The sequence below is a fragment of the Panthera uncia genome, chromosome D2 (genome assembly GCF_023721935.1).
Source record: "Panthera uncia isolate 11264 chromosome D2, Puncia_PCG_1.0, whole genome shotgun sequence".
Lineage (NCBI taxonomy): Eukaryota > Metazoa > Chordata > Mammalia > Carnivora > Felidae > Panthera > Panthera uncia.
Genome location: NC_064818.1, coordinates 67,266,217 through 67,293,240, shown reverse-complemented (window position 1 = coordinate 67,293,240; position 27,024 = coordinate 67,266,217). Strand labels below are relative to the sequence as shown.

General features: G+C 40.0%; 3 protein-coding genes across 11 annotated transcripts in view; 1 reads left to right on the top strand and 2 right to left on the bottom strand.

Annotated features, from left to right (window-relative positions):
• The window catches only part of VTI1A (vesicle transport through interaction with t-SNAREs 1A), a 350,627-nt gene extending 342,805 nt beyond the window's left edge, over nt 1–7,822 (bottom strand). The window contains exon 1 of one of the 5 annotated variants that reach the window (XM_049645767.1): nt 7,596–7,822. In XM_049645767.1, coding sequence (XP_049501724.1) covers nt 7,596–7,689 — 94 coding nt within the window. In that variant the 5' untranslated portion in view covers nt 7,690–7,822. The remainder of the gene's footprint in view (nt 1–7,595) is intronic. The other 4 variants (XM_049645768.1, XM_049645765.1, XM_049645769.1 and 1 more) reach the window with 4 other exon arrangements.
• Nucleotides 7,823–8,117: 295 nt separating this feature from the next.
• ZDHHC6 (zinc finger DHHC-type palmitoyltransferase 6) lies at nt 8,118–25,326 on the top strand. 3 transcript variants are annotated; one of them, XM_049645763.1, is made up of 11 exons: nt 8,118–8,286; nt 9,583–10,063; nt 11,812–11,903; nt 13,354–13,513; nt 14,980–15,141; nt 16,770–16,823; nt 21,277–21,444; nt 22,446–22,487; nt 23,168–23,313; nt 23,403–23,449; nt 24,691–25,326. In XM_049645763.1, exons 2-11 carry the CDS (start codon nt 9,797–9,799, stop codon nt 24,792–24,794), a joined length of 1,242 nt encoding a protein of 413 aa, XP_049501720.1. In that variant the 5' UTR covers nt 8,118–8,286; nt 9,583–9,796; the 3' UTR covers nt 24,795–25,326. The 3 variants fall into 3 exon arrangements, with proteins under 3 accessions (XP_049501720.1, XP_049501718.1, XP_049501721.1); XM_049645761.1 differs by having other exon boundaries at nt 8,118–8,348; XM_049645764.1 differs by lacking the exon at nt 8,118–8,286 and having other exon boundaries at nt 10,017–10,063; nt 13,446–13,513.
• A 1,237-nt stretch (nt 25,327–26,563) lies between these two features.
• Nucleotides 26,564–27,024, bottom strand: part of ACSL5 (acyl-CoA synthetase long chain family member 5) — a 44,728-nt gene continuing 44,267 nt past the window's right edge. For all 3 annotated transcript variants that reach the window (XM_049645760.1, XM_049645759.1, XM_049645758.1), the window contains exon 22: nt 26,564–26,831. The gene's annotated coding sequence lies outside the window, so the exon portion shown is untranslated. The remainder of the gene's footprint in view (nt 26,832–27,024) is intronic.

Below are 27,024 nucleotides of genomic sequence, written 5' to 3'. Positions count from 1 at the left end.
GTCTTTGCTTTTCTTCTCTTATGACTATTGCCTATGTCCCTGGACAATTTCATCCCACTACCATTTTTAAGCTGCCATATTACACGTTTATGATCCCAAATCTTTATCTCTAATCCTGATATATTTCCAGGACCCAAGACCTTTAATCCCAATGGCTATGCCCACCTCCAACTGTGACTACCTGGCAAACTGCCATTCAAAACTCACTTCAGAAATCACCACCTCTTCAAAGCCTTTCCTAACCCAACAAAAAAGTTAGTCACTCTCCCTTACAGAAACACCTAGAACTCTTACCTGAGCCCAATAATTTATCTATCACACTTACCATCTCCTAGGTTGGGGGCTTTGGGAATACAGGATTCATGTCTTGATTATATTTATAGTCCTAAAATCTAGCACTGAGCCTGTCATATGATCAGTTCTTGAAAAATGATGATGAATTGAATAAATAATGCAGGATGGTGTAAACATTGACAAAAGAAGCGAGGCTACCAACCACCCTGGTTTCCCTGCCTTCATATTTGCTCCTCTCTACCATTTAATCTCCCCAAAACCTGGCTATGATTGCATCACTTGAGCCTAGCAGTCAAGGTGTTCCACATTCCAGATCCAAGCAACCTGTCCAACTTTATTTCCAACTACTAGCTCTCTAGTGTGTACTCTACATGCTAAGCAGACAATTGATTTTTACCCAAACACACCTCTCTCTTATTTTTGTTCCCCGCTCCAACCCTTTGTTTAAGCTACCATTTAGGACTCTGTGGCTGAATCTAAAAGAATTGAGTCTGGCTAATAACCTAAGCCAAAAAAGGGACTTTATTAGAAAGACAGCTATTAGAATTAGAAGCGGGAAATCTTATTAGAACACACTGGAGTGACTCATAGAGTCAATGGTAAACATGAGCCCCCAAGCTCGGAAAGGACAGTTCCCGGGGTGGCTCGAGTACCAAGGGAGCAGGAACTCACTGACAGTCTCTGCAAAGGGAGGGTCTCGAACAGCGAGGCCAACTCTCTTCTCTGCTCACTCTGCTCATGATTCGAATCCCAGCAAACATTCTAGGAATGCACTCACGTGGGTAATGTGTTCACCTCTTGATCTGGATAGGTGGCCTGTCAGTTCCACCAAGACTGGGTTGAGGTAGTTCCTCAATGGAAAATTGAGGTGCTGCTATCAGAAGATAGAATGGGGGATTCTGGGCACCCCCAAAACAACAGATACCTACTGCGCCCACTTTTTGCAACCTCTTTGAATATACCCTTTCCCCATTTTTTGTCTGCTAATTCCCACCTATCCTTCCAGGTGATTTCCTGGGACCGATGTTATCCCCTCTGAACTCCCAGACCTCTGTGCTCTGCTCTAGTGGCTCTGATGGTCATTAGAAACTGGTGTAGTTGTCTCTTCACCCTCATTTCCAGCTCCTTGGAGGCAGAGACCGCTCTTCACACATCTTTGTCCTAATCCTGTATTTCTCACATCTTTAAGAAAAGAATGAAAAGGTGATGATTCAGAAGGAAAGCATGAATGAGGAAGAAAGGAAGATGAATCAGGTGACCTTGGAAATATCTACCAACATTAAGCTTTGGCAACCTTCTAGCACAATTCATACATATTCCCAAGAAAGCTTCATGCTTTCCACGCCAAATGGCATCCCCTTTACAAATGGCATGTTCCTAAGATTCAGAACTTCATAACTAACAGCTATCATTAGTTTCACAGGGCTGTGTGTTGAACATTATCACAGTCAACCCTCAAGACAACCCTTTGGAGATATGAGCATTATCCCATTCTCAGGCAAGCAAACAAACTCAGAGTGATTAAAGAATTTCTCCAAAGTTAAACGGCTAGTAAGTTGCAGAGTTGGAACGCCAACAAGGTCTGCTGTCCAGAACTGAGTCTTCACCACTGATACCCTACATAAAATGCACTATACGAACAAACGTCATCACCTTTTTTGTATATAGGCTTGATGAATGCTGATATACACCTAAGTCTTTGCATAGCATGACCTTCCCTTGCCCACTCGATATTAACACAAGTGCCTCATGCTTGTGTTACACACAAACCTACATAGTGTGATTTTTTTTTTTTTTGCCAGTAATAAAAGAAGGTCTTCGCGAGCCTTGTACACCCCCTATAAAGTAGTGCAAGTGTCAGAGGGAACTTGATTTCAGTTGCTGCTACCTGTCTTTGTGCAATGCAGGTATTTTTAGAGAAAACAGCAGTGGAAATTACGTACTGGGAAATGCGGAGTGAAACTACTAACAGAGGAACTTTTTATATTAGAGAACTTAAAAATGGATATGTTACTAATGCTACACTATGTAGCATGGTGGAGAATGGTCACCAGTGAAACAAAGCCATTCTAGAATGATCCATGTAATAACAGATTAGAGTTGGAGACAGCAATACGAACTCATGTTTAACTTACCATAGATGGTTACGCATACAAATATTTTTTGGTATGTATACATACGTGATTCACTGTACACACATGCATTTCCTTGTCTTTCAGCTGAGGGACCAGAAGCAATAAAACCCCAGGAGCTATGGGCATACCTAGTGTCCAGATCTTGGTTGCTAACACCATTTCTCAATAAAAGGAAGTTGCACTCCTTGTAGAAATGGCTGATCTAGGACTGGTATAGGAAAAGCACAAGATGATGTTGGAGTACCCTGGAGAGTAAGACAGTGCTAAAAAGGAAAAACCAAAAACCAAACCTGCAATAATAGGGGTATATGAAGAGTACACAGAAGCCAGCTGAAGGGGCTTCCCATAGTCAAAGCTGGAACAATGTGAGCAACAAAATAAAGTAGTGTTGGAATACAAGAGAAGAAAAAAATAAAAGCATGAATCCGTGGATATAAATGACGGAATAAGCAAATGGAGAAGAACAGACAAAATCTCCCCTGCAGAGAATCCCAAATGATTAACACAGATGCTAAGCCTTCAAGGAGGTGGAGTCTGATGCCCAACTCCTGAAGTGTGGGCTATGCATATGGTTTCCTTCCAAAGAATATGGAAAAGAGGAGAAAGAGTAACTTTACAGTGGAGAAACCTGACAAACACTACCTCAGCCAGGTGATCAAAGTTAGCATCAGTAGTGATAAATTAAGTTACAGTATATATTCTTGATGGAATGTGATGAAAATCATGCTTTATTTCTGTACTCTTCTTCCCCCAAACCTGTAACTCCAGTCTGATCACGAGAAAGGCATCAGGCTAATCCCAACTGAGGATCATTCTGGAAAATGTCCTACCAGGACTCCTCCAAACTGAAGTCTAGAGAAAAGCCTGAGAAAATTGTCACAGCTAAGAAGAACATAAGAAGCCACGATTAATAAATGTCTTGTAGTATCCTCGATTGGATCCTATAATAGTAAAAGGACATCAGGTAAAACAAACGAATACACAAAGCAAAAGGGAATCTGAACAAAGTACTGCATGGACTTCATTTAATTGTAATGTATCAATATGGGTTCACTGGCTGCAACAACAAATGTATCATATTAACATAAGATGTTAATAAAGAAAACTGAGCATGAGATACATAGGGTTCTCTATATTATCTTTGTGATTTTTTTCTATAAATCTAAATGTGTTCTAAAATTAAAAGTTATTTTAAAAAAATCAATGAAGAGTTTACTCAGGTTAACTGAATTGTTGAAGGGCGAGAGGTCCCTCTGGGATTAGAGTGCGGGTATGGGATTAGAGTATAGCTATTTCAATTTACTGTGCACCCGGGTTCCTGAACTAGAACTGGAACTATCTCTTCAACTCTAACTCTCCAGAACAACAGAAATGTAATGCGTGCAAATCGCACATGAAATTTGATATTTTCTAGTATCCACATCTTAAAAAGTAAAGAGAAACAAGTAAAATTAGTTGTAATACATGTATATATTTAGTTTTAGTAATATTTAGCCCAATATATTCAAAATATTATCATTTCACTCTGCAGCCACATTTCAAGTGTCCAGTAGCTACATGTGGACATTACAGCTCCAGAGCCACATGTATTTTAAGCAAACCACAGTATTCATAAATAAAAGCAAACTTTTCTGAATTCTCCTTCCTACAAACACTACAACTTACAAAGGCAAGAGAGACTCATGGAACATTTATGGCTTCTTCCATTCACAGCTATGCCTAGATGGTTTCCAAAAGCCTCCAAGGAGTGGCATAACTAATGAGCAAGACTTGAGAATTTTCTTCCAGAAAGGATGCCTGTCTTGTCCCATCACTTTCCCTTCTTTCCCCTGCCTCCCTTCTAGATTTCACGAGTTCAAAGCGCAATTTCCATTTCACATCCAAAAGACCGTGATCATTCACATCCTTTCAAATGCAGGCATTCTTCAAGAGAGATTCACCTAACTCTAGTCTAGGCAGAAAAGGAAGCAAGAATTGAGGTTTCCTTGAAGAGTTTAATTAATACCACAAAGTCTGAGAAGCTGGGTCCTGTCTAACCCTGCCAGCTGTTCTTCAGCAGTGTTAATAACATCGCTAATAGCTCATTTATCACGCACTTTTTCTGGCGAAAACAAAATGTGCTACTGTGTTCCAGACTTTCTTTCATTTGATTTTTACCACACCGTAAGTAAGGTTGAAGCAATTACCTCCTCTCGCCAATTTAAAGATGGAGGAAGCAGGCTTAAAGGGACCAAGCAATTTGCTCAAGATTGAACATCTCGCGAGTAGCAGAACAGGTGCCATGTGTGAATCTCACAAAGTGGTAGGATTCACAGGAGATCATTTATCTCTCTGCAAATGGTGAAGTAAGCATATAATTGCAAAAGAACATTTTATTTAAGATTCTTGAGGAAGCCTCCCTGATGTAATGGCAACTTTGTACCTGTAAAGCATCCTCCCACTTAGGATTCATCACCAGAAGGAAAGGAACTTCCCAATTAGTATTAGGTATGTTTCTACCCATCCATTTTCCTGACTTTACCACCGAACACTAATCATTAAAATTAAATTCCAAATACAGTGCCATAAGAATATTACCAAGAGAGGGACTGATCTGTTTCATTAGTCCAAGTACCAAAATTATTTAAATTCAAACACTTCGGTCTAGGAACAAAGTCTCTTTATTGTTTAAAACATACCACAGAGTAATCAAATTTCTTTTATAAAATAAAGTTTTAAAGTACTCCATCTTTTCTATTCTCTCTGGAAGTAACACTTTAATACATTGTGTATGCACAGCACAGGTTGAAGTTCATGGCAATCAATTCTATTCACTCTACTTCCATTTAAGTAAGTTGATAAGTTGGGGAAATAAACTGCTTTGGCTGTAAAGTGTGTTCCAGTTGTAAACTTTTTAACTCAAGTAAATTATAGTTCATCTCCTCTAAGTCAACCACTAATGATGTTCTGATGGGGAGGGACTGTAATTACTTTTAATTATACTGTTTTTCTCATGGCTGTACACACTGATGGTCCAGAGACATATCTGAAATTCATAACTGCACTGGATATATTTTTTCATTTTTTCTATTTATCAGTTAGAAACAGATGATAAAGAGAGCAAGCATAAGTAACTATTAAGAGGAAACCTACTATATTTTTAAGAATTACTATTATTCAATTAGTCAAGTCAGTAAGCATTTCTCCAGTGCCAGCTCTACGGTCCTTTTTCAGTTCCAATGTAACTGCTATGTTTGGGCCTTATGCCATACTATACGTAAGGTGAGTCAAGGCTTTATTTTTAAGGTACCTAAATCAAAGGTTTCCTTCAAAATGGTAAGAATCATTACATTAAAACATAAAGACAAGGAAGAAGAAAACTGTAACAAAAACTGTTTTCTTGGAAACAGCTTTTACAACTTTGCACCCATGTATGACTTTGTTACTTTATAAAACACCTTCTTAACACAAAAGCTATTCACCCAAACAGAAAATGCTTCTTTGTTAAAACTGTTGCAATCACAAATGAACAAAAATCCAACTGAAACCACAAGTCCCGATACTCTGCTACTCTGGAACTCAAGTCAAAGGAAGTCGCCTCCAGCAACACCCACAACAAAAATCAAGATGGTCTTGGGCAGTGGAGAAAAGCGGAACTGAAGAGAAGAGGCGAGGTGATGTATCATGAAGTGATGAGGCCATCAGCCACTCTCTCCACGAAAATCTCTGAGGCAGCAGAGCTCGGTGGTACGCTACCTTGATTCTCTCTTCTTGTTCCCTCACTTGGGCTCATAAACCTCTTTAAGACATCATCCACCTCTCCAGAACTAACTGGGACTTCAGGGGATGAGTGGGGTGTCAGTTCAGAGATCCTGGTCTCAAGCAAATGTCCCTATTAATAGAAAATGGGTCAGGGGAGGGGAAAGAAAAACGAAGAAATAAAGGAAGAACATTATTTATAAACACACAAGTTTGGGGGAAGTAGGGAAAGGGAAAGAAGAACGACAACTTAGGTCCAGCAGAAATTATTCTGGCATCAAGGACTGACTAACAAGGTGGGAATAGGGAAGCTGCCCACTAGTTCACAGATCAGTGAGCACCCTTTTTTCTGCACACTATACCCCAGAGCCAAGGTAGGGTCAAGTGCAGATGACAGTTCAGTTTCCCCGGCAAAACTAAGCCACAACTAACAATCTTACCTGCAACTAACTACTCAAATTAAATATGTACTTAGAGAAAGATAAATCCTAAAACAATGTCTCAGAATAAAAAAAAAATATATATATATATATATATATATATATATATATCAACTGTTTATTTACTTAAACGTCTTTCTGAGCCCTTTCTAAGTAAATGCCAAGGAAATCAAACATAGCTCCCACATTCAGAGTTGACAGATTAGCATGGCAAGTAAGATATGCTAAAACTTCTAAAACAAGAACAAGAACACTTCTCGATGGGATATGTGGAATCCGAAAAGTGAGAAAAATTATCCTGTACCAAGTTTTACATAAAAGTGGGTTGCAGTCTTCCAAGAAGGATGAGAAATAAGAAATGGGGTTGGGGGTATGAAAAATACGATTATAGCAGCTAACACCAAAAAAGGGCTTTCCCTATGTTAAATCACTTAATCTCCACAACAACTCTATTGACATGTACAGTTCTCACCATTTTACCAAGAAGGAAAGTTGAGAGAGGTTTAAGAAACTTTTTAAGTGCCACGACTCTTAAGTGACAGAGTGGGGTTTTGAATCCAGGCACCATAGCTCTTAATCCTACTTGGCCGAACGTAATAGTATTATTACTAACAAAACAACGGTAGTGCATATTGCAGACCTATGATCTAGGTACGTTCATTCATTCTCTTGTAATACTCACATCTCTATTTTACAAATGAAACAAAACAAAATAGAACAAAAAACGAAGACTCAGAGAAACGTTCCCAAGGTTGTACAAGTAACAAGGCGGCGAAGTCCAGATTCCAGCCCAGAAGGCTCAAATACCGAAGGCTCTTTTCGCGGCACTCCACAACCCAGCCTGGATTCTGCCTTTACCCTCAAGCAGGTCAGACTGCTTCGCCCCGGAAGGGCCCCTGAACCACCTAGCGCCTCAGAGACGCTCCACAGCCCGCGAGCCTCGGCGCCCTCGGGGCCACCCCCGCGCGGCCGGGGTCAGGGCTCTCACCAGGAGGGAGTCGGGGGACCCTCGCAATCTTGCTGGTGATCTCTGCCGTGAGCACCGCGAAGTCCTGCTCGTAGCCTTCGAAATCGGATGACATGGCGGCTCCGGAGTGATCGGCCCGGGCCGAGGCCCAGGTCGTGGCAGAGGCCACGCGGGACAGAGGAACACGGTGTAAGGACCCCGGAGGCGGCCTCGACAGCAGAGCGGAGAACCGGGGACAGCTCCCAGACGGGCCGCTTCCTGGTTGTTCGTCGCAATCTCAGTCCTCCGGAAATTGGCCTGCATGCGTTTTTAATTGCCCGCTCGGACTTCAAGATTTAAAAAAATTCGCTAAGGAAAAGCACTTCTATTAGTGCCCCCCAAAGCCTCCGAAAATCTGCGCGTTCTCATGGATCACTGGAAGCATTTTTGGCCCCTCCACTTTCTGGAAAGCGGCTCTGGCTCCCCAAGCTCTAGGTCCCAGGAACCTGCTTCCCGAGGGAAGTCTGACGCGGCGAACCTGCCGGAAGTGGCTGTCACGGAGACCGCGCACCGGGCGGGAGCAGCAGAGCAGCGGCGAGAGCGCTGGCGGAGAGGCAGACTGGTGGGGGCAGGTCCCGCACTCCAGCTTCTTGCAACCGGGATTTGCTTTCTGCTTGCGCTGGACTGAGGTACCCATGATGGAGTTATCCGAGGAGGAGAAAACCTGTTCCGGGTGAGCCCAGGCCGCCCCGGAAATGCGATGGCCGAGGAGCGGGCACCAAGGACCGAACTGAGGTGGGAGTCAAGGCGAGGGATGTAGCTATGATTCTGGCCGTCTTCACCCCATCCGAGTGAACCCAGAATCTCCAGAATGTTGAAACCAGCCACGCTTGCCAGCATGGTCCTCCCCCGAGTGAGGATTTCTAAGCGCTCTGCTCCAGACACGGGCGGGAAACTGAGGCACAAGGCGATGGCATCTGTTGCGTGAAAGTCTTTATTACCCTGTAACTCAGCTCTTCCCTTGACTCACTGCAGTCTGGTCGGAAATACCCTTCCACCGATCTTCCGGCCCTCGCCGGCCGGCCTTCCCTGCCCCTCGCTCCAGAGGCACTTCCTCATCTTTTTTTCTCAAATACTTTAATCCGTGTTCCTTCTCTTGTGTGCCTCCAGTCACGACTTCGCACACACCTCTGTCTCCCCGGTCCGCCCCTCCCCTCCTTTCACTCTGGCTTTGCTTTCACTCGCTCGCCTCTTTACCTTTGGCCCAAATAGATCCTTATGTTGGGGTTTGGGGGCAACCGCAGGCAAATGTGTAGACCCTGCCGGGCTCATACTTGACACTTCGAGACTCGGCAAGAGGCAGTTTAGAGCTCTGTAAAAGGAATTAGGTGGTTTGGTTTCTGGTCTAGGTTCAGCTGTTACTTGTGAACTTTGTGCAATCGCTTAGCCTTTCCAAACCAATTTCCGGATTCAGTCAACCTTTAAAGCCCTGCTCCAGCTCTAAAATTCTCGGTCTCCTCCAACCACCCACTAAAGACAATCACAGTTACCTGTCAGGTTGGAAACAAAGAAATAAAAACAACTATTTTAGAATCATGTATCCAGTTTACTCGCAGTTCAGACTTGAGCCCTATTTTGGATCAGATAAAAATACAGCAAAACCTTGGATTGGGAGTAACTTGTTCTGCAAATGTTCCGCAAGAGGGGCAAACATTTCCAATACATTTCAACTCGGTAAATGAGCAATGTCTTGCAATAGGAGTAGTAGGTGATGTGGAATGTCACATGGTCACAACTGAGTCAATGGTTCTTGAAATTCATTTTGATGTACCAGTGCTTTGGATTGCAAGCATGTTTCCGGAAGGAATTATGCTCGGAAACCAAGGTTTTACTGGCAGTTTCTTTTGCCATTTGATAAGGTACTCATTCCATAGCACATGTGAGATGCTTTTGTTTAAGTGGTTATTGGAGTTAAATATGGTATATAATAAAATTTTTTCACTGAACTTTCTCATTTTGTTTTCTCTAGATGGGGTTTCAAGCCAAGATACTGGATTCTTCTAGTTAAGATAAAGAGCTCTGAGTGTGTAACAGTGAAAATGTCATAATCTGCGTTAACATCCCACAACTTGAAGGCATGACAATTAAGGAACACTCATGGACTTGTGGCACATGGAAATGTGTGCACAGAAAAAGGAAATCTGTGATTTTCTAAAAGTAGGAAGGCATTCTTCCTCACCAAAATGGGTGCATTCTGCTCAGTTATCAAGTTTGAAAATCTCCAAGAATTAAAGAGACTGTGTCACTGGGGTCCCATCATAGCCCTTGGTGTTATAGCAATATGTTCTACGATGGCCATGATTGACTCTGTGTTGTGGTATTGGCCTTTACATACAACTGGAGGAAGCGTGAATTTCATCATGTTGATAAATTGGACTGTCATGATTCTTTATAATTACTTCAATGCCATGTTTATTGGTCCTGGCTTTGTCCCTTTGGGGTGGAAACCGGTAAGAAAAAGATCCCTTAAGATAAGGAACTCTAATGATAATCATATATTTAGTTTATGATTTACCTGCTAACCAATAATATCAAATACAACATACTTTTTGCGTTGGTAGAGACTAACCATATTCTAATTACTGATCATTTAAAGTCAAAGAATTTATTTTGTATCTACTTGAAAATATTCATCTAAATCAGTACTTCCCAGAGAGATTTTGTTGAATACTTGTACTTCATTAAAAGGAAAGAAAAAGAAAAATGGAGGGGCTGGTGAGTCCATAGTCCTAAATTTAAGAACCACTGCATATAATTTCACAATGCAATTTGGCTAGGATCTTACAATTTCACAATGCAATTTGGCTGGGATCTTTTTTTTTCTTAATTTTTTTAAATGTTCATTTGCTTTTGAGAAAGAAAGAGAGCCTGGGTGGGGGAGGGGCAGAGAGAGAGGGAGATACAGAATCCGAAGCAGGCGCCAGGCTCTGAGCCATCAGCACAGAGCCTGATGTGGGACTCGAACTCACAAACTGCGAGATCACGTCCTCAGCCGAAGTCGGACGCCACGCAGGCGTCCCTAGGATCTTTTTTTATGTAATACGTTAACAGCCCTCAGAACTGAGAACAAGTCTTTAGAAATTAGTGACTTAAATCGTAGTTTTCAAATCAATGTTAAAATCATAACATTAGGAAGTAACAGTATGAATCAATTTATGGCTTTTTAAAAATTGTAGCAAGTTTATACTCATGAATTTCCATATTCCTTGCTGATGGGCACTACCTGGTAGCTTATTAGAAATGAAAAATCTCGGGCTCCACTCCAGACCTACAAATCAGAATCAGCATTTAACAAAATCTCCAGATGATTCTTAGGTGCATTATGTTGGAGAAACACTAGTGTTCTGTTTAAAGTGAGTACAAAGATGAGTAAGACGAATTCATGTTCTGAAAAATCTTATAATTGAGGAGAGACACCAAGGTAACTTGTGTAAGTAATTACACTATGGAAAAGAATGTGATGAGTGCTGTTGAAGCTAGAAGGAAGTGAGCCTTTTTAGCTGTGGACCTGAAAGGGGAGTGTAAATTTCCATAAATGGGAAAGAAGGCATTTCAGGCATATAGTCTGAAATAACGGACGGGTTATGTACTGCAAATAAGGCTGAAACAAAGGCAGATTCTGGAGGGCCTTAAACACATGAGGGATTTTTAGACTATAGGAAGGTATTAGAGGTTTTCAAGTGAAGCTCTGACATAATCAGAGTCATGTTGTAGGAATATTATTCTGACGCTAGTTTGCATTGGAGAGAAGCTATAGTACAGGACAGTAGTTAGAAATGATTGAAATAGTGCAAGGAGGGGTGGGGAACCAGATTTCCTAAAGAGTATCAGCTCTGATGTTTGAATATCCACTTCAAGATACCTGCCAAGTTGACAGCTACCATTTTTCTGAACTCCTACAAAGATTTTGGAAAAGTAAAACCAGCTACAATCAGTGACGATGGGTTTAGGTGAAGCATGGGGAAGAGAAATGAAAAGTGACTTCTGGGTAATTGGAATAGTGATGCTGCTGTTACCAGTAATTCATTATTTAAAAGTATTTCTGCTCAGATAAAAGGGCAGGAAATAAGCAAGTTCAGATTCCATCCTTATCCCCATCCCCCATAAAATCAAACCCTACGAAAGCATTTTCATAAGGCTTAACTTATTACTTAGGATCAGATATCTGATGGATTTTTGTTTGTATTTTGCTGTCAAGGAAAATTCTCAGGATAGCATGTACCTCCAGTATTGTAAAGTCTGCCAAGCATACAAGGCTCCACGGTCACATCACTGCAGAAAGTGTAACAGGTACTGTATGTCTTTGCTACTCACTGGGGACTGATCAACGTGGTGACTGGTCTCCTGTTGTTGTTCTTTCTGTCACATCAGTCCTAGTCTTATTCTCTGCAAGGTGGCTTCTTTATAAAAAACACTGTCAAAATACTTCTGTCCATATCTCCACTGTAGTCTTAAGTTATCAATTCTGATAATAAGTAAATAATCCTCACTCTTTTTTGTTATAAGTGAAAAGCTTTTATTTATTTATTTATTTATTTATTTACTTACTTACTTACTTATTTGGAAAAATACACGTTTACTTTGCTTCTTACCCTGCCAAGAGTGAAAAGTTATGCCTCCAAGTTGTTTCTATAGGTCAGGATTAATCATGCTTGTCTTCTGTCATCTTAACTAGCTTTAGAATTGTTCTGAGTCTAAACTATAAAGGAGACCTGCTTTTTCCATTATTTTGGTTGGCTAACATTTACACTTTATCCATATCTAATAAATGAATTCAGATGCGTATTATCACAAGTGTTTAATATAAAAAAAAAAAGCAATGGAAAGAAAACTGAATCACTATAAAAAATATGAAATAAACTGGTACCTTTTTATTTTTTTAATTTAATTTCTTAATTTTTATTTTAAAGAGAGAGCAAGTGGGGGAAAGGGGCAAAGGGAGGGTGAGAAAACCTTAAGCAGCTTAATGCTCAGTGCGGAGCCTGATACAAGGCTCAATCCCAAGACCCTGGGACCATAAGCTGAGCTGAAATCAGGAGTCAGACACTCGACCGACTGTGCCACCCAGGTGCCCCTGGCACCTTTTTAAATAACAGCTATTCCACTAATTAGAAATTTGTGATAAGAGTGTTGAGGTTTAGGAGAACGTTTGTAGCAAATAAACGTTTGGTATGAGGCCGGGAAATTTTCTTCTAGCAGCAAGGGAAGGAAGCTCAGTAAGACTTTGCTTGTTATACCACACCTTATATTCCATAGTTAGTATGCTTAGCTCAGAGATTCCACATCTAAAGGATGTGGAAGGAAGGAAGGAAGTTAGTTCGTTCTAGGTCTGCTGGGTCCCATCCACCCCAGTGGAGATTTTGTGGTCTCTGTTGTTCTCCGCTTCAGTCACTGCATTTCAGAGCTAGAGGTAAATCTGGAACCCATGCTTATTTCTCTATGATGAACCTCTTAGCAGGACTCCTGAATTCTTTAAGCAAACTCCCTTGTAGCAGACGTCTTTTCCTCAGAAGCTGTTACAAAGCCTGCCTTTTCTTGTGCTGTTTAGAAATTGAAAGAAGTCACTGGTCAAAGTTGTTTAAAAACTCGTAAAGGCTTTACTTTCTGTTCCATAGAGTATAGTTCCTCTGTGACTCATAGACATGCTGGATTCCTATTTGCTTGATCTTCTGAAGACCAAAGTGATTTAAAGTAGATTGGATTTTTTTGCCTCATGTGTTACGTAAATTTTTCTTGTTAGATGTGTGCTGAAGATGGACCATCACTGTCCTTGGATCAACAACTGTTGTGGTTTCCAAAATCATGCTTCGTTCACACTGTTTCTCCTTTTAGCACCGCTGGGTTGTATTCATGCTGCCTTCATTTTTGTTATGACTATGTATACCCAGCTTTATAATCGGGTAAGTGACAACGTTTGTTATAAAATCACTTATGCCAGATTAAATGGCAGTTATTATTTCAGGAGTCCCATTGGGAAATAAGATTTCTATGATTTAGGTCAGGAAACAATTTTGCTTTACCTGTGTATGAATTTCTTTAAAAAAAAAAAAGTACTAAAATTTAATTTTTAAAATTAACTTAACAGAAGTCCATGGGGGAGGGGAAGGGAAAATAAAAAACAAAAAGAGGTTAGAGAGGGAGAGAGCCAAAGCATAAGAGACTCTTAAAAACTGAGAACAAACTGAGAGTTTGAGGGGGGGTGGGAGGGAGGACAGGGTGGGTGATGGGTATTGAGGAGGGCACCTTTTGGGATGAGCACTGGGTGTTGTATGGAAACCAATTTGACAATAAATTTCATATTTAAAAAAAGTACTAAAATTTAATTTTTAAAATGAGGAAAAATTATTTTGTTTTGGAAACTTACTAACTGTATTCGAAGTTGATAATATTTTATTACTGTGTATATATAATTTATTTGATCTCACACTTTATAGCTGTGGTAAGAATAATTAGAAGAAAAGGAACAGGAAGAAAAAGACAACACTAATATTTTGTTTCCATTTGATTCGTGTGGCAAGGTGTAGTTCTTTTGTTCCAGTGCCTTGGAAGGTGCCTCATGAAGCAGGCACATGTCCTAAAATATGTAAAAGCTTTGGTTGATTTATGGGCAGGTAGTCATGAGATAAAGTTCAAGGGTCACAAATTTAAGTCCCTAATGAAGCCTGAAAGTAAATGAGATTCATAGGTCTAATGGGACTGTGGCACCGAGAACACTTGCCCTTCACAGATGGGACAACCCATATTCAACTTCAGCCTCTTTTTAATGTTGGAAATCTAGTCCAATAATACTAGATCTCCCAGTCTTTCATGAAAAATTAGAAAATCTGCATTTTTTTGTTTAGTGTCTCCTGATTTTTAAATGTTGGCACCTGGCTGAATATTTTAAAACATCTTGCAGGCCGGGCAATAGGCATCTGCAGGCCATATTTGGCCTGCATTTTGCCTGTTTTTAACCTCTGGTTGTGGAACATGAGGGAAGAAACAACTGAATCCTCGGCTATCTTCTTGCTGTGGAAGGTTCCTGTAAATATTGAAAAGCCAGGAGAAGATGGATGCCACAGTCACAATTTAGACTGATGACTAGTGCTGTTCATACATAGTAATGTTAGTGGGCTGTGCCCTGCGCTTTCGAGGAAATAAAAACAAAAAAAGTGACATTTGAAAATAACTAAGAACGATATTGCGCATATCAGTATGAGTTGAGGCCACAGTAGTAATTAGAAACAAATTGGAAATTCGTTTGCTTTTAGCCACCGCTTTAGGTTATCATTTGTTGATCTTTTCTGATCAAGTGGCTTTAAATGTTCCAGTAGCGTCTGACCCTTTATGACAACTGAATATTTCAAGTGTGTGTTTTTCTTTGTAGCTCTCCTTTGGGTGGAACACGGTAAAGATTGATATGAGTGCGGCCCGCAGAGATCCTCTTCCACTTATTCCCTTTGGATTAGCAGCATTCGCGGCCACCCTGTTTGCATTGGGATTAGCTTTAGGAACAACCATAGCTGTTGGGATGTTGTTTTTTATCCAGGTAAGTTCCTTGGTTACCTCTAGCTAAAAGTTGTCAACTTATCGGGGCTGCCTGTAATGAGAAAGAGATAAAGGCTGCATTTAAGAATGCAGCGTGAAGTGGACATTATTGTAATGTATTCCATCTAGGTAACTAATTTAACCTCTGGACTAGTCAGATAATTTTGAAGTAACTTTGCCAGCATTTCTAGGTAACTTACTTAATTTTTAGAATGTTAACTTGGAGTCCTGTATTGCTTTATAATTGAGAAAGCTCTTCTCCCATTTATGGTCTCTCTTGATCTTCACATCAACCCCCCCAGAAAGAGTTGAAGAGGAGTATTTTCCCTTCCGTACAGAAGAGTAATCAAATCACAGAAAGTGACTTAACCCAAGATCACTCACGCATGTATTCAGTAAACATAATTGGTAATACTATTTTATAACAGCATATATTTAATCATCATCATAATATAGCCAGCGTTTATTGCACACTTATGTGCAAGACACTGTCTTAAGGACATCACATATATTAACTCACTTAATCTCAGTAACAACCCTCTGATTTGGATGCTATTTAATGCCTACTCTGATGAATTACTCTGCTAATTTCTGAGAGTACAGTAATGAAAATGAAAAGCGTCCTGCCCCTAGGGAAGTTCACAATTAGTAGTAAACATGCAACTAATACTGGGTGGTGTGAGTGTCATAGATTTATGTACAAAGTGCTGCGAGAACACAGAGGAGGAGGATGTGGCCCTGAAGAGATCACAAAGTGGTTATGATTCATTCCTTTCACCGAGTCAGTTTATTCATTAATCGAAGGCCTGCTGTAGGCCAGGTGTTGTGCTAGGCCCTAGCCTAGGAACACTAAGGGGACTCCTTGCCCACGGGTGTGTCTGTACGGACCCAGCCAGACTTCGAGGAAATGCCGAAATGCTGGACCTGAGGGCTGTGATGCATCGCCCAACCCGTTTACACGCATAGTTTTAAAATACGCCGATTTTGGTTGTACTTCATATATTCTATTAGCCTGGGATCAAATTCTTTGAAAAAATTTCCCCGGTGCCTCTCATTAAGAATCATATTAAAAATAAACTAAAAACCTGTGGTGTAAAAACCCACATCAGTGGAATTAGTCCTAGCTAGGAGGGTCAGTTAATAGAATCAAGACTGAATATATTGGGTTTTTAAGGTAAGCAGAATATCTGGTCATGTTGGGATGATAGGAGTCACTTTCATGTAATAAATAATCATAAATTTAAGGTTAATTAAAAATAGTGATAGATTTTAGTAACAAAATACACAAGTACTGATTAAGTGGATTATATCCATATTTTATTAATACTTTGGAAACCTTGATCAGAAGATAGTACTTAAAACATGAATTTTTATCAAAATAGTAGATTCAGATTTGATTATGGATTGCCGTAATCATTTTATGGAGAGGCGTTGTGGTGCAGTGCTTAAGAACAAGAACTTTAGAGTCAGATGGACCGCAGAGTGTCTTGCTTAACCTCTGTTATCCTGGTATCTTCATCAATGGAACGGAGCAACAAAAACTATCTCCTAGGGTTACTATGAAGATGATAATCTTAAATGGACCAAAGTTTCATCATAAAATTTTACTGTTCATTATTTAATTTTCAGATGAAAATAATTCTCAGAAACAAAACTTCTATTGAATCATGGATTGAAGAAAAGGTAAATTTTAATAATTGTTTCCTCAACATCAATAAGGATTAGTTCATAGGCCAGATTAACTAATAAATGCCCGGAAGTAAAAACTTGACTGCCAGATGGCTTCCTTAAGTCATTTGCATGCCACATAAAAGGTAAATATAGGAAACATTTTGATTTATTCTTTATTTGACATAACTCCCACAGAAATCTGCTTCTCGTTCACCCTGGAGTTGGTGAAGAAGTCTAAACCACACATTAAACCATTTGGCCATTCTTTCTCAGGTTAGGGGAGAAGGCAGACCGTTTGGAAAGGAACTTCTGTCCTACCGAGGTGCCATTAAGGTGTTTTTTTTAGTGCTTTAAGACTAAAAAAACCTTATAAACCTGGATTATAGCATAGCTTGCCACAGACCTCACAACGTTTCCATTGTGATTCTGTTGTAAAAAGTCAGTCTGACTACTCCGCTCCCTGCTTAAAGCTGCTCAGAGCCTCACCATCACTGGAGCAGGGGTTACAGACCCAAATGCCTGCAGGGCCAGCCGGTAGATAACCCAGATGGCAGGAACTGGCCTGTGTACAGAGCTACCTAACAGATGAAGCTGAATGTTGCCTCAGGGGATACTCAGCCAGTATCCTGAGATCATCTCGTTGTTTTTCAAGAAAAGCAAGAGATCTGGATTTCTGTGACATCTCTTTTCTATTTTTAAATATTAGCAAGAAATTCTCATTAAAAACAAACACACTTTGTGGGCCAAATAAAACACACCAATGGGACACATTTAGCCCCTGGCAGCCAGTTTGTGGACTTGAATTTATAGCAGCAGCCCTCAGATGTTTCGGTCTCAGGACCCTTTTACATCCTGAAAATTGTTAAGGGCCCTAAAGAACTTTGGTTAGTCTGTGTAATATCGATGATTGCCATATTTTGTGTGAAAAATTGTGAAGATTTATTATTTCATTTAAAAATAACAATAATAAAGCCATTATATGTTAATAAAAATCGCATATTTTTAAAACTTAGTATATTTTCCAAAGTGAAAACTAGGGAGAAGAGTGGCATTGTTTTATATTTTTATAAATCTCTTTAATATCTGACTTAACAGAAGACAGTTTGATTCTCACATCTCCCATATTCAGTCTGTTGAGATATGTTGCTTTGATTGAAGTATATGAAGAAATTCCAGCCTGACACAGATAAGTAGATAGAAGAGGATAGAGTATTTTAATAGGCTTTTTGGATAACTGTGGATATTCTTGGATACTACATTGAAACTTGACAGGTGATAGTTCCTGAAAGGTTAGTTGCATGGGAGATGTGAAGGTACATCAGTAAACTTTGTATTTTTTTACATTTAAATGCATCAGTACATCTTGCTCTGTGAATGGACCTTTTACCCATACAAGATTTTATAGCACCAGGTTTTGGCCATTTGGAAAATACAATTTCACAGAGTTATGAAGATTTTCCAAATGGTGACACATTCATTCACATCACTACCAAGTTTATGGGGGAAGATCTTTAAATTTTGGAAAGCTTTCAAGCTCATAGTGGTGGATACAGATTTTCCAAAATTCTAATTTTCACTTGAAAGCCTTCATTTTTTCAGTTGTTTACATTGAAGTAACAGCTTGAGTTTGTTCATTTTTGAGAAAATTTCTGCCAGGTACTGACATTTCAGTAACCTTACTGTGTTTCATTATTCATTCTGTCAAGTAAAAATAGCGTTGTGTGAAAGAAGCTGGCTCCACAGCTTTTGTTAGTCCCAACTCAAACAGATGTTCTCCTTGAGACAAACACATCGGAATGCTTTATGTGCACTTTCCATCTTGTCACACAGAATATTCATAGGACATCTACTTGAGGTTGAGATTTAATAAAAAAAATAATTTTTATTGCTTCATCAGGGGCATTCTTATGTAAAACTTTTGTTTGGTTTTTTTTGTTTTTTTTTTTTAACTATGAGTATGTACCAGTGAAGAATATGATAATCACTAATACAGAGGGGGCCACTGTCTTGATTCCTGCTCAAGGTACTGGCAATTTTACCCACTATTGCAAATGTCAACACAATGAAAAAAGCAAATGACATCTTAGTATTATGATGAAAGTTGCTTGACTTTGTTGGACCCCAAGAAAAGCTCTTGGGGACTCGAAGAGGTGCGCAAAGCATACTTTGAGAACGGCGGATAGACAGGTTTAAGTCCAAGCTCCTTAGCTTATACATAATCAAACCGTTCATGTCTTCCCCTTACCTGTTTCTTCTACCGCAGTTCCCACCCCTCCCCACCCCATTGCACTCTCGATACCAACTAATACCAGAAACCACAACTTATATTTTGTACATCCTGTGCTTCTGTATCTTTCCACATGTCATTCCCTCTGCCTAGGACACGCTTGCTCTCTCTTTTTTGCCTGATTTCTTGTCCCTCAAGATTTAGCTTAGGTGCCATTTCTTCCTAAGAACCTTCCTTGACTCTCCCTACACTAGTTTAAGTACCTTGTTTGCCTTTCCCATAGCATCTATCACATACCTCTGTTACCTTTTAACCCAGTATTGCTAGAATCCCCCCAACTTCACCGAGTGCTTCTCTTAGGCAGAGACCATGCCTCAGTCATGTTTAAACTACACTCATCCTGAGAATAGAAAAAGGAATAGATGTGAAATATAGTCTATATACAAAGTCTAGTCAAATAGTTGATCTGTACATAGGATTTACTATATAAAGCGATTTGTATACTTCCGAAAAATCCACTTACGGACATTTTATATAAAGGCATGAATCCCAGTGAATGGATTTATCACAGAACTAAGAAGTTGAGAATTATCTACAGCTGTTTGCATTTAAAGCTTTTACTCTGAACTTACAAAGCCCTACATCTGAACTTCATAAAATTAAACTGTGTGATCATAGATGCGTATAGTGGCTTTTCATGAGATGCTTTGTAGAAAGTAAGTAAAATGTTTTCAATTCTGGAAAATAAATAAATAAATAAATAAACTACACTCATCCTTAACCACGCTTTGTTTGTTAAGAGCCGAAATCTGTTCTTTGAGACTCTTATCCGTTGTGAAGACTCTGAAGCTTTATAAAAAGAGAAAATAAATTATCCTTTACTTTTTGGGTGGGGATTTATATAGTTCAGTAGATTCATACATACATATAGCTTGACAGTTCTTTTAATTGAATTTAATTCTTTTATTGAATTAACATCAATATTACTTTGTAAGTAATTGCGAGAAGTTTTCCCTAAAATACTGTCCCGTGATAATAAAATATTTCAAGGTACCATTTCTAGTTAGCATAATATATCCTGATTATATTAATAATTTTTTTTGAATGGCCAAGGCTCTTTATAGAATACCATGCTAAATTTAGAAGTTATTGTATTTGTAATATTTCTTTAAAGTTTATTTTTGAGAGAATGTTAGCGTGGGAGGGGCAGAGAGAGGGGGTGGGATCCAAAGTGGGCTCTGTGCTGACAGCAGCGAGCAAGCCCGATGTGGGGCTGGAACTCAGGAACCATGAGATCATGACCTGAGCCAAAGTCAGACGCTCAACCGACTGAGCCACCCAGGTGCCCCTAGAATGTATTTTAAAACTGCACTCTGTTGCCAAGTAAAAAATACAAATAAATGATTATATTAAGTTCATAGAAAATTTATCGAAATCACCACAACTAGAATTTATACAAATTTCAACTGGGTTTGTACGATTATAGGAATAAATAATGTATCTTTATACCACTAGGTGTCAGTGAAACTTAAGAAATTCTAAGCCAGTTTATGTCCTTCTGTTAAAGCTAACAATTAAATTTAAACAATTTATGCAACCTGAATATTTAGGTATATGCATAAAATGTATGTATAAATGCATATATAAGTGAATGTATATACATGTGTGGTGGTATAAAAAATGAGAGAAGATCTGCACATATCTGCTAATTAAAAAAAAAAGTCAGAGAACGGTGACTCCCCTGGTGCACCTGCCCTGGCCATTCCCACAGGTGTTGCTGCCACCCAGGATGCACCATTACATTGTAGAGCACCCCACGCAAGAGTTCTTCTATCCTACATAAACTCCTGCTGTTTCTTAAATCTTTTTATCAACAGCCCTTCTTTACACCTGGATCCTTTTGCTTTGCTAAACAACCAGGAGCAATGAGGATTTTTTATATGTGGAGTAAAGCTGTTAACTCTTTTAATAAGCATTTTTGAATACTTGTTCTGAAATAAGCCCTGTAAGACATTTCCTGAATGATCTACGAGGTTGGTGCTGGGTAGCAAGGTCCTCTTCAGATAAATTTGTCTATGTCTTCTGTGTACCCTAACATTACAACAAGGAGGAAGCTTTTCTAGGAGTGATACAGATGTGGGAAGAAACGTATATTACTGTCAATACTGCCAACAGTATGTTCCTTAAAGCCAGTGAAGGCAGAGGCGTTTGCCACTTTAACATCTCTGTTCCCCACAGGCTAAAGATCGAATTCAGTATTACCAACTAGATGAAGTCTTTGTTTTTCCCTACGATATGGGAAGTAGATGGAAGAACTTTAAACAGGTATTTACGTGGTCGGGGGTCCCTGAAGGAGATGGGCTCGCGTGGCCGATAAGAGAAGGCTGTCACCAGTACGACTTAACAGTGAGTATTTCTGTTCAATCTTTCCTTTCTGTCTCATTTTCTTCCTCTAGTTCCTCTTAACTCAAATGACGTTTTGTAGTAAAATAATGATTTTTTTTTCAGTAAGGCACTAAGGTAACAGTCCTAAATCACTCCTTGTATCATGTCTTTCTGTTAATTTAAATCTCTCTCTAATTCTGCATATGTGTGAGATAAAGTCCTGATCCGTTCACTCAGTCCTATAAAATCTGGCCTACAACTGCCCTCCCAACTACTTCCTAATGGGAATCGCCGTGTCCAGTCAACCCGGCTTCCTCAGTGAACTCCTTGTGCGTTCCTGCCACCTAATTCTGTCCATACTGTTTTTTCTCTCTAACATGACTTCCCTATCAGAAATAATATTAAGGTGAGTTTCAGCCCCACCTCATCGGAATTCGACACTTAACCATCTACTCTTGTATGGTGCTTGTGAAGTCTAACATTTTATTTATTTCTTAGATCTTAGACCTGTAATTTGACAAGATTCTGGCACAGAGGCCATGAGCTACCTCGATTTCCCCTACTGTGTCTCATATAGTACCATTTATTAAATTGTTGCTAAATAAGTCAAGAAAAGTGAGTCATCATGATGACTTTTAGTCGAGACTCATGGATGAATCTCGCAGTCTGTCTGCCTTGTCTCTAAAGGATCTGTGAGTCTGTGTATCATCCTCACCTCCGGGACTAGCCTAGAAGCCCCAGGAGGACAGAGAGCGCATCTCCCTGATCCCTGGGCTGTAAGGAATAGTCAGTGAGTAGTAGACACAGATGAAGATTGTAGAGGATACTGAGAAAAGAGCCCGTCAGCTCCTGCTCGCGGTCGTAGGGCCCTCTTTCCTCACTATGAGAAACATGTGGCCTTTGAATTGTCAGCACTGTGAAGTGCTCGAAAATCAGGAGTTTGTCATGTCACTCTGATGCAGTAGATGGCAAAAGGCTGTTTTTCAACCCTGAGGTCGTGTTTTTTCTTTCTGTATCTCCAGATTGAACAGTTGAAACAAAAAGCAGATAAGAGAGTCAGAAGTGTAAGTAATTTTTTGCAATGATACTAGTTTCTTTCTCCTTGTTGTCATGCTCTACACTTCTGTATAGTTTTTCAAATTGCCTTTGAGTAGAAGGCAACTGTTGGCTTTTATTAAATAATATTTCCTAACATAATTGTTGAAATTTGATACAGTTCACTTTTGCTTTCACTTACATAGTTTGGACTGGCCATTTGGAGGGAATGTAGTCAATTTACATTGCCAACAGAAAAATAATTATCCTCAGTCTAGCTCGTTAGTGTGAAACCCATCCTTACACTTCTGCTGTATAATATCACGGCCACTAGCCACATGTGGCTATTTAAATTAAATAAAATCAAATAAAATATTCAGTTCCTTGGTTGAACTAGCCACATTAGAAGTGCTCAGTAGCTACACGTGTCTAGGGGCTAGCACATTGGATACCACAAATATAGAGCATTTCCGTCACTGCAGAAAGTTCTATTGGCCAGCACTGTTCTAGAATTTAATTCTTAGCTAAGTGCTTGAAATGAAGGGTAAGAAAAGCCTGGAGAACTAGAAACGTCAGTTGCCTCCTATAAAGGAACTGGGAGGGAAAGACTTGTCACCTGATACTTTGGGTCCACCTTTAACAATTTAAATTCAAACTTACAGAAATTCAGGGGTAAATGTTAGATTGTTCTTCTCATTACTGACGCCAGGTTCGGTATAGAGTAATAGAAGATTACAGTGGTGCCTGCTGTCCTTTGAATAAGGGAATCAAAACCTTCTTCACGAGTCCCTGCACTGAAGAGCCTCGAATAAGGCTACAGAGAGGGGAATTCATTTTGGCCACAAGAGGGTTACGGTAAGTGATAAAAGTAGTGAATTTCTTCTTTAATGACAAAGTTAGCATCTCTCCTAAAAAGATTAATTTTAATCTCTTAAATATTTCAGATACTGGTTGTATGGAGATAAAATTCTCGATGATTCCTTTGTAGAAGGTATGGAAATGGAAGGGGGCGTTTAATAGAAAAGACTGCTAGTAATGATTCCATATTTAACAAGAATAACCCCTAACAGTCACTTGTCACATGCATCAGGGCACATAACAGACACATCCTCAAGCAACAGAAAGAGGCTTCTTATGTTATTTCTGTACAGCACTTCTATTTTTCAGGTCTTTTTAATGGTTGCCAATATTGGAGCTCATTGTCACCTGTGTGACAGGTACTTGTGGAAGTGCCACTTGCTTCATGTGTGGTATCCAAGTCCCCAGCAGCCCTCTGAAGGAGGTACTAGCATTTACCTGTCATTGGCGAGGGAGCCAAAATGCAGTGAGACTGAACACGTTGCCCAAGGCCGCCCTAAAAACAGATTAGAGCCAGGGCTCCAAGCCAAGTGGCCTGTGTCCCAGATGCCTGTGCCACACACTCCCCACTGTGAATGAATATTCCTATTAAGTATTAATGGAAACTGATGGATTGAAATTTTCCGTGTCTCTGATTTTATTTAAGTTTTAGAATTGTTCCTTTTTATTTTTTTTAATGTTTTTTATTTATTTTTGAGACAGCGTAAGCAGGGGAGGGGCAGCGTGAGGGGGACAGAGGATCTGAAGCAAGCTCTGTGCTGACAGCAGCAAGCCCGATGCGGGGCTCGAGCTCACGAACCGTAAGATCATGCGTGACCTGGGCCAATGTCGGACTCAACCGACTGAGCCACCCAGGTGCCCCTAGAATTGTTTTCTTTTTAAGTAAAGATTAATCCTGGATGCTTTCTTAAAAACACTGGGTTAATTGTTAATTAACCCCATATGACTTCTTGGGCAGCCTTGATATAAAAATTTACATGTTAGGAAAAAACCTAGAAAGGAAATTCACAGAAGCTCCAGGGAGATAGTTCCCTGAAACAGATAAAGTATGACAGTGTGCCAAAAACCCCACAATCACACATGTGTAAATGAATGCCCAAACTGGGACATTCCACCCCGACTCCCCTTAGGGGTTGTCCTAAACCACATTAGCACCTCTCCCAGGTAACAGAATTTGAGAAATAGTGATTTTCTAGCTTGTTAGAAGCATTTAAAAACCATTTTTTCCCTCAAATTATGCTTATAAAAGATGGTAAAGGGCGAAAAAAGTAACGCATAACTAAAAGCTTATTGATTTGGAGTAATAGGACTTATGGGACTCAGCAATATCATTGCCGTGGATCTATTTCACCTCAATTTTATTTTCTTCCTCAGGTGTTTCAAGGATACGAGGCTGGTTCCCTAGAAACTGTGTGGAGAAGTGTCCCTGTGATGCTGAAACAGATCAAGCCCCAGAGGGCGAGAAGAAAAATAGATAGCTACGGTTATACTAAAATTATTCTTTAAGTCCTCTCCATTACTTGAAAACTGTACAGATTACTAAAGAATTATGCAATGAGCCTACTCTGGTTAAGGTGTTCTTTTCCTCAAAGGTGCCCTAGTGCCATAATCTAAATATTTTTATTACATTTTGAAATGGAGAAGCCATTCTGCATATGCCTTTGAATTCTTACCCCTTTTGCCACCTCTTCCTCTCCCCAAAAGGAAAAACACTTCACCCAAGGAAGTCAGTTGCATTTTCTCTAGGACTTTTTTTATGCGCTGCACACTACGGACCTCACCTGCAGATACAGTTCCCCCTTTGCCAGGAGCATCTGCATGTGATGCTTTTATCCTGTTTGCCCCTCAGTTGACATTTCTTATGTGATATTCTAGATACTATAGAACATAATATGTAAGATTCAATATAAGCTTAAATTTTATTACCTGTCTTTTAATAATGCAGATTTTGTCAAATCAAATAAAGATCAATGGATGTTCTGTATAAATCTAGTTTTTACTAGTTTCTTTTGGCTGACTAAAAAGGTTTGTCTTAGTTCTTTATGGAAAAACTTCTTTACAACCATGTGAAAAATTTGCATGTTTGAGCTGCTCATTCATTAAGCGAACCCTATTAATGGCATATTGAGATCACAGCATTCTAGGAAACTTTCAACCTAGTGAGCTCCAGCTGCTCATGTGTGCTTGAATCTATCGAAGCCTGAAGCTTATGTGACTGGTAGGACCTAAGCTGGTGGATTTGGATGCTTAAAGTTGGGCTTGTCTAACACAAGTAGAATTATAGAAGTCACCTACTCTGATACTAATTATTTCCAAGGCAGGGAATTTGAGCTCTGGGCGGGGGATCAGGCACGTAACAGCACTTGGGAAAGGGCACTTGGCAGTGAATAAAACATGACTCTGTCCCATTCTAGTGATAGGTGGGGAGGTGGACAGAGAAGCAAAACCTGCATCACATGGAGCCGTTGATTATGAAGAAAGCGGGTAAGATGGTCTGATGGAAGGGACCCGAAGCAGTTGAGGGGACAATCATGTGCCTCTGGGAGCAGCTTGCGTTTCAAGCAGAGGGAATAGCCAGAACAACAGGCGGGGATGTGCCTGGCATGTTTGAGGAATGGGAAGGCAGCCAGTGTGGTTTAGTTGGAATCAGTGAGTTGGGAGTAGGAGAAGAGGTCAAGGAGGTGATAGGAGCCAGGCCATGGAGGGACCTGTAAGTTAATTCTTGCCTTCCTTTGTTTCAGATACTCAAGAACAGACATTCAGCTTTTCTGGGCTCAGGGTCTAGAAAGACCATCCAGGAACATTCTTCTTACCTCCAGTTAGAGGACAGAAAGGAGCACTGTTCAAGTCTACTTAGAACACAACAAAGATGGTAAAAGATGAAATGATGAATTATGTGCTTGGTTGGAGTTGGGACCCGGCTGGTATTTATTTTATTACTCATAGCTGTGGGATGAGAAGGCCTGGTTCTCTAGACATTGCCTTCAGTAGCCACCAATCCTGGTTGCATACAAGAATCACCTAGGGACCCTTTGAAAATCCCAATGCCCAGGCTGTACCCCAGACCATTTCAGTCAGAATCCTTAGGGAGGCAACCAGCCATTATTAGTATCTCTTTAAACCCCTCAGGGAATTCTAGTGTGCAGCCCAGTTTGGGAGCCACTAGCTTACTTGACTGTTAAGCGGTCCTTGTCTAAGACTGATTCTGATTCTCATCACGGTCCGTGAGGAAGCACACCCCACAATGTAAGTGTTTGCAGTGGTTTATTTTAAAGACTTTACAAGTGGAAGCAACACGTGTTGTCTGAGGGTGAGGTACAGCAGGAACTGGAGTCCAGTAAAGATCAGTCAGTTCCTTCCCAGAAGATAAGCCTGTTGTGAAGGCCTCATGCTTGTCCATAGGCCTTTGTTCCCAGTTCAGGAGGCTTTTCCTCAGTGCTAGCTTCATTTACTGGAAAAGTGCACTTGACATAAGTTTAAACTCCTTCCCCTGTAGCTTCCGGCTCGGCAGCAAACTGTAAAGAACAGATTTAGTCACCAGATACTACTGGAGAGAACACTTCATGAACATTCTTTTTGGACAGGTTACAGGCCCACTTTTTTTTAATTCTCCCCAGTCAGAGAAACCAGTAAGTTTAGGAAATGTTCAGTATGATCACACTTCCCTTCTGTTGACAGATGTTAGTATACACAGAAGTACATAGAAGT

Coding starts and splice junctions, on each gene's coding strand:
- ZDHHC6 (XM_049645763.1), top strand. CDS start 9,797: ATGGGTGCATTCTGCTCAGTTATCAAGTTTGAAAATCTCCAAGAATTA. Junction 11,904..13,353: donor CACTGCAGAAAGTGTAACAG/GTACTGTATGTC, acceptor TTTTCTTGTTAG/ATGTGTGCTGAAGATGGACC. Junction 16,824..21,276: donor AATCATGGATTGAAGAAAAG/GTAAATTTTAAT, acceptor TGTTCCCCACAG/GCTAAAGATCGAATTCAGTA.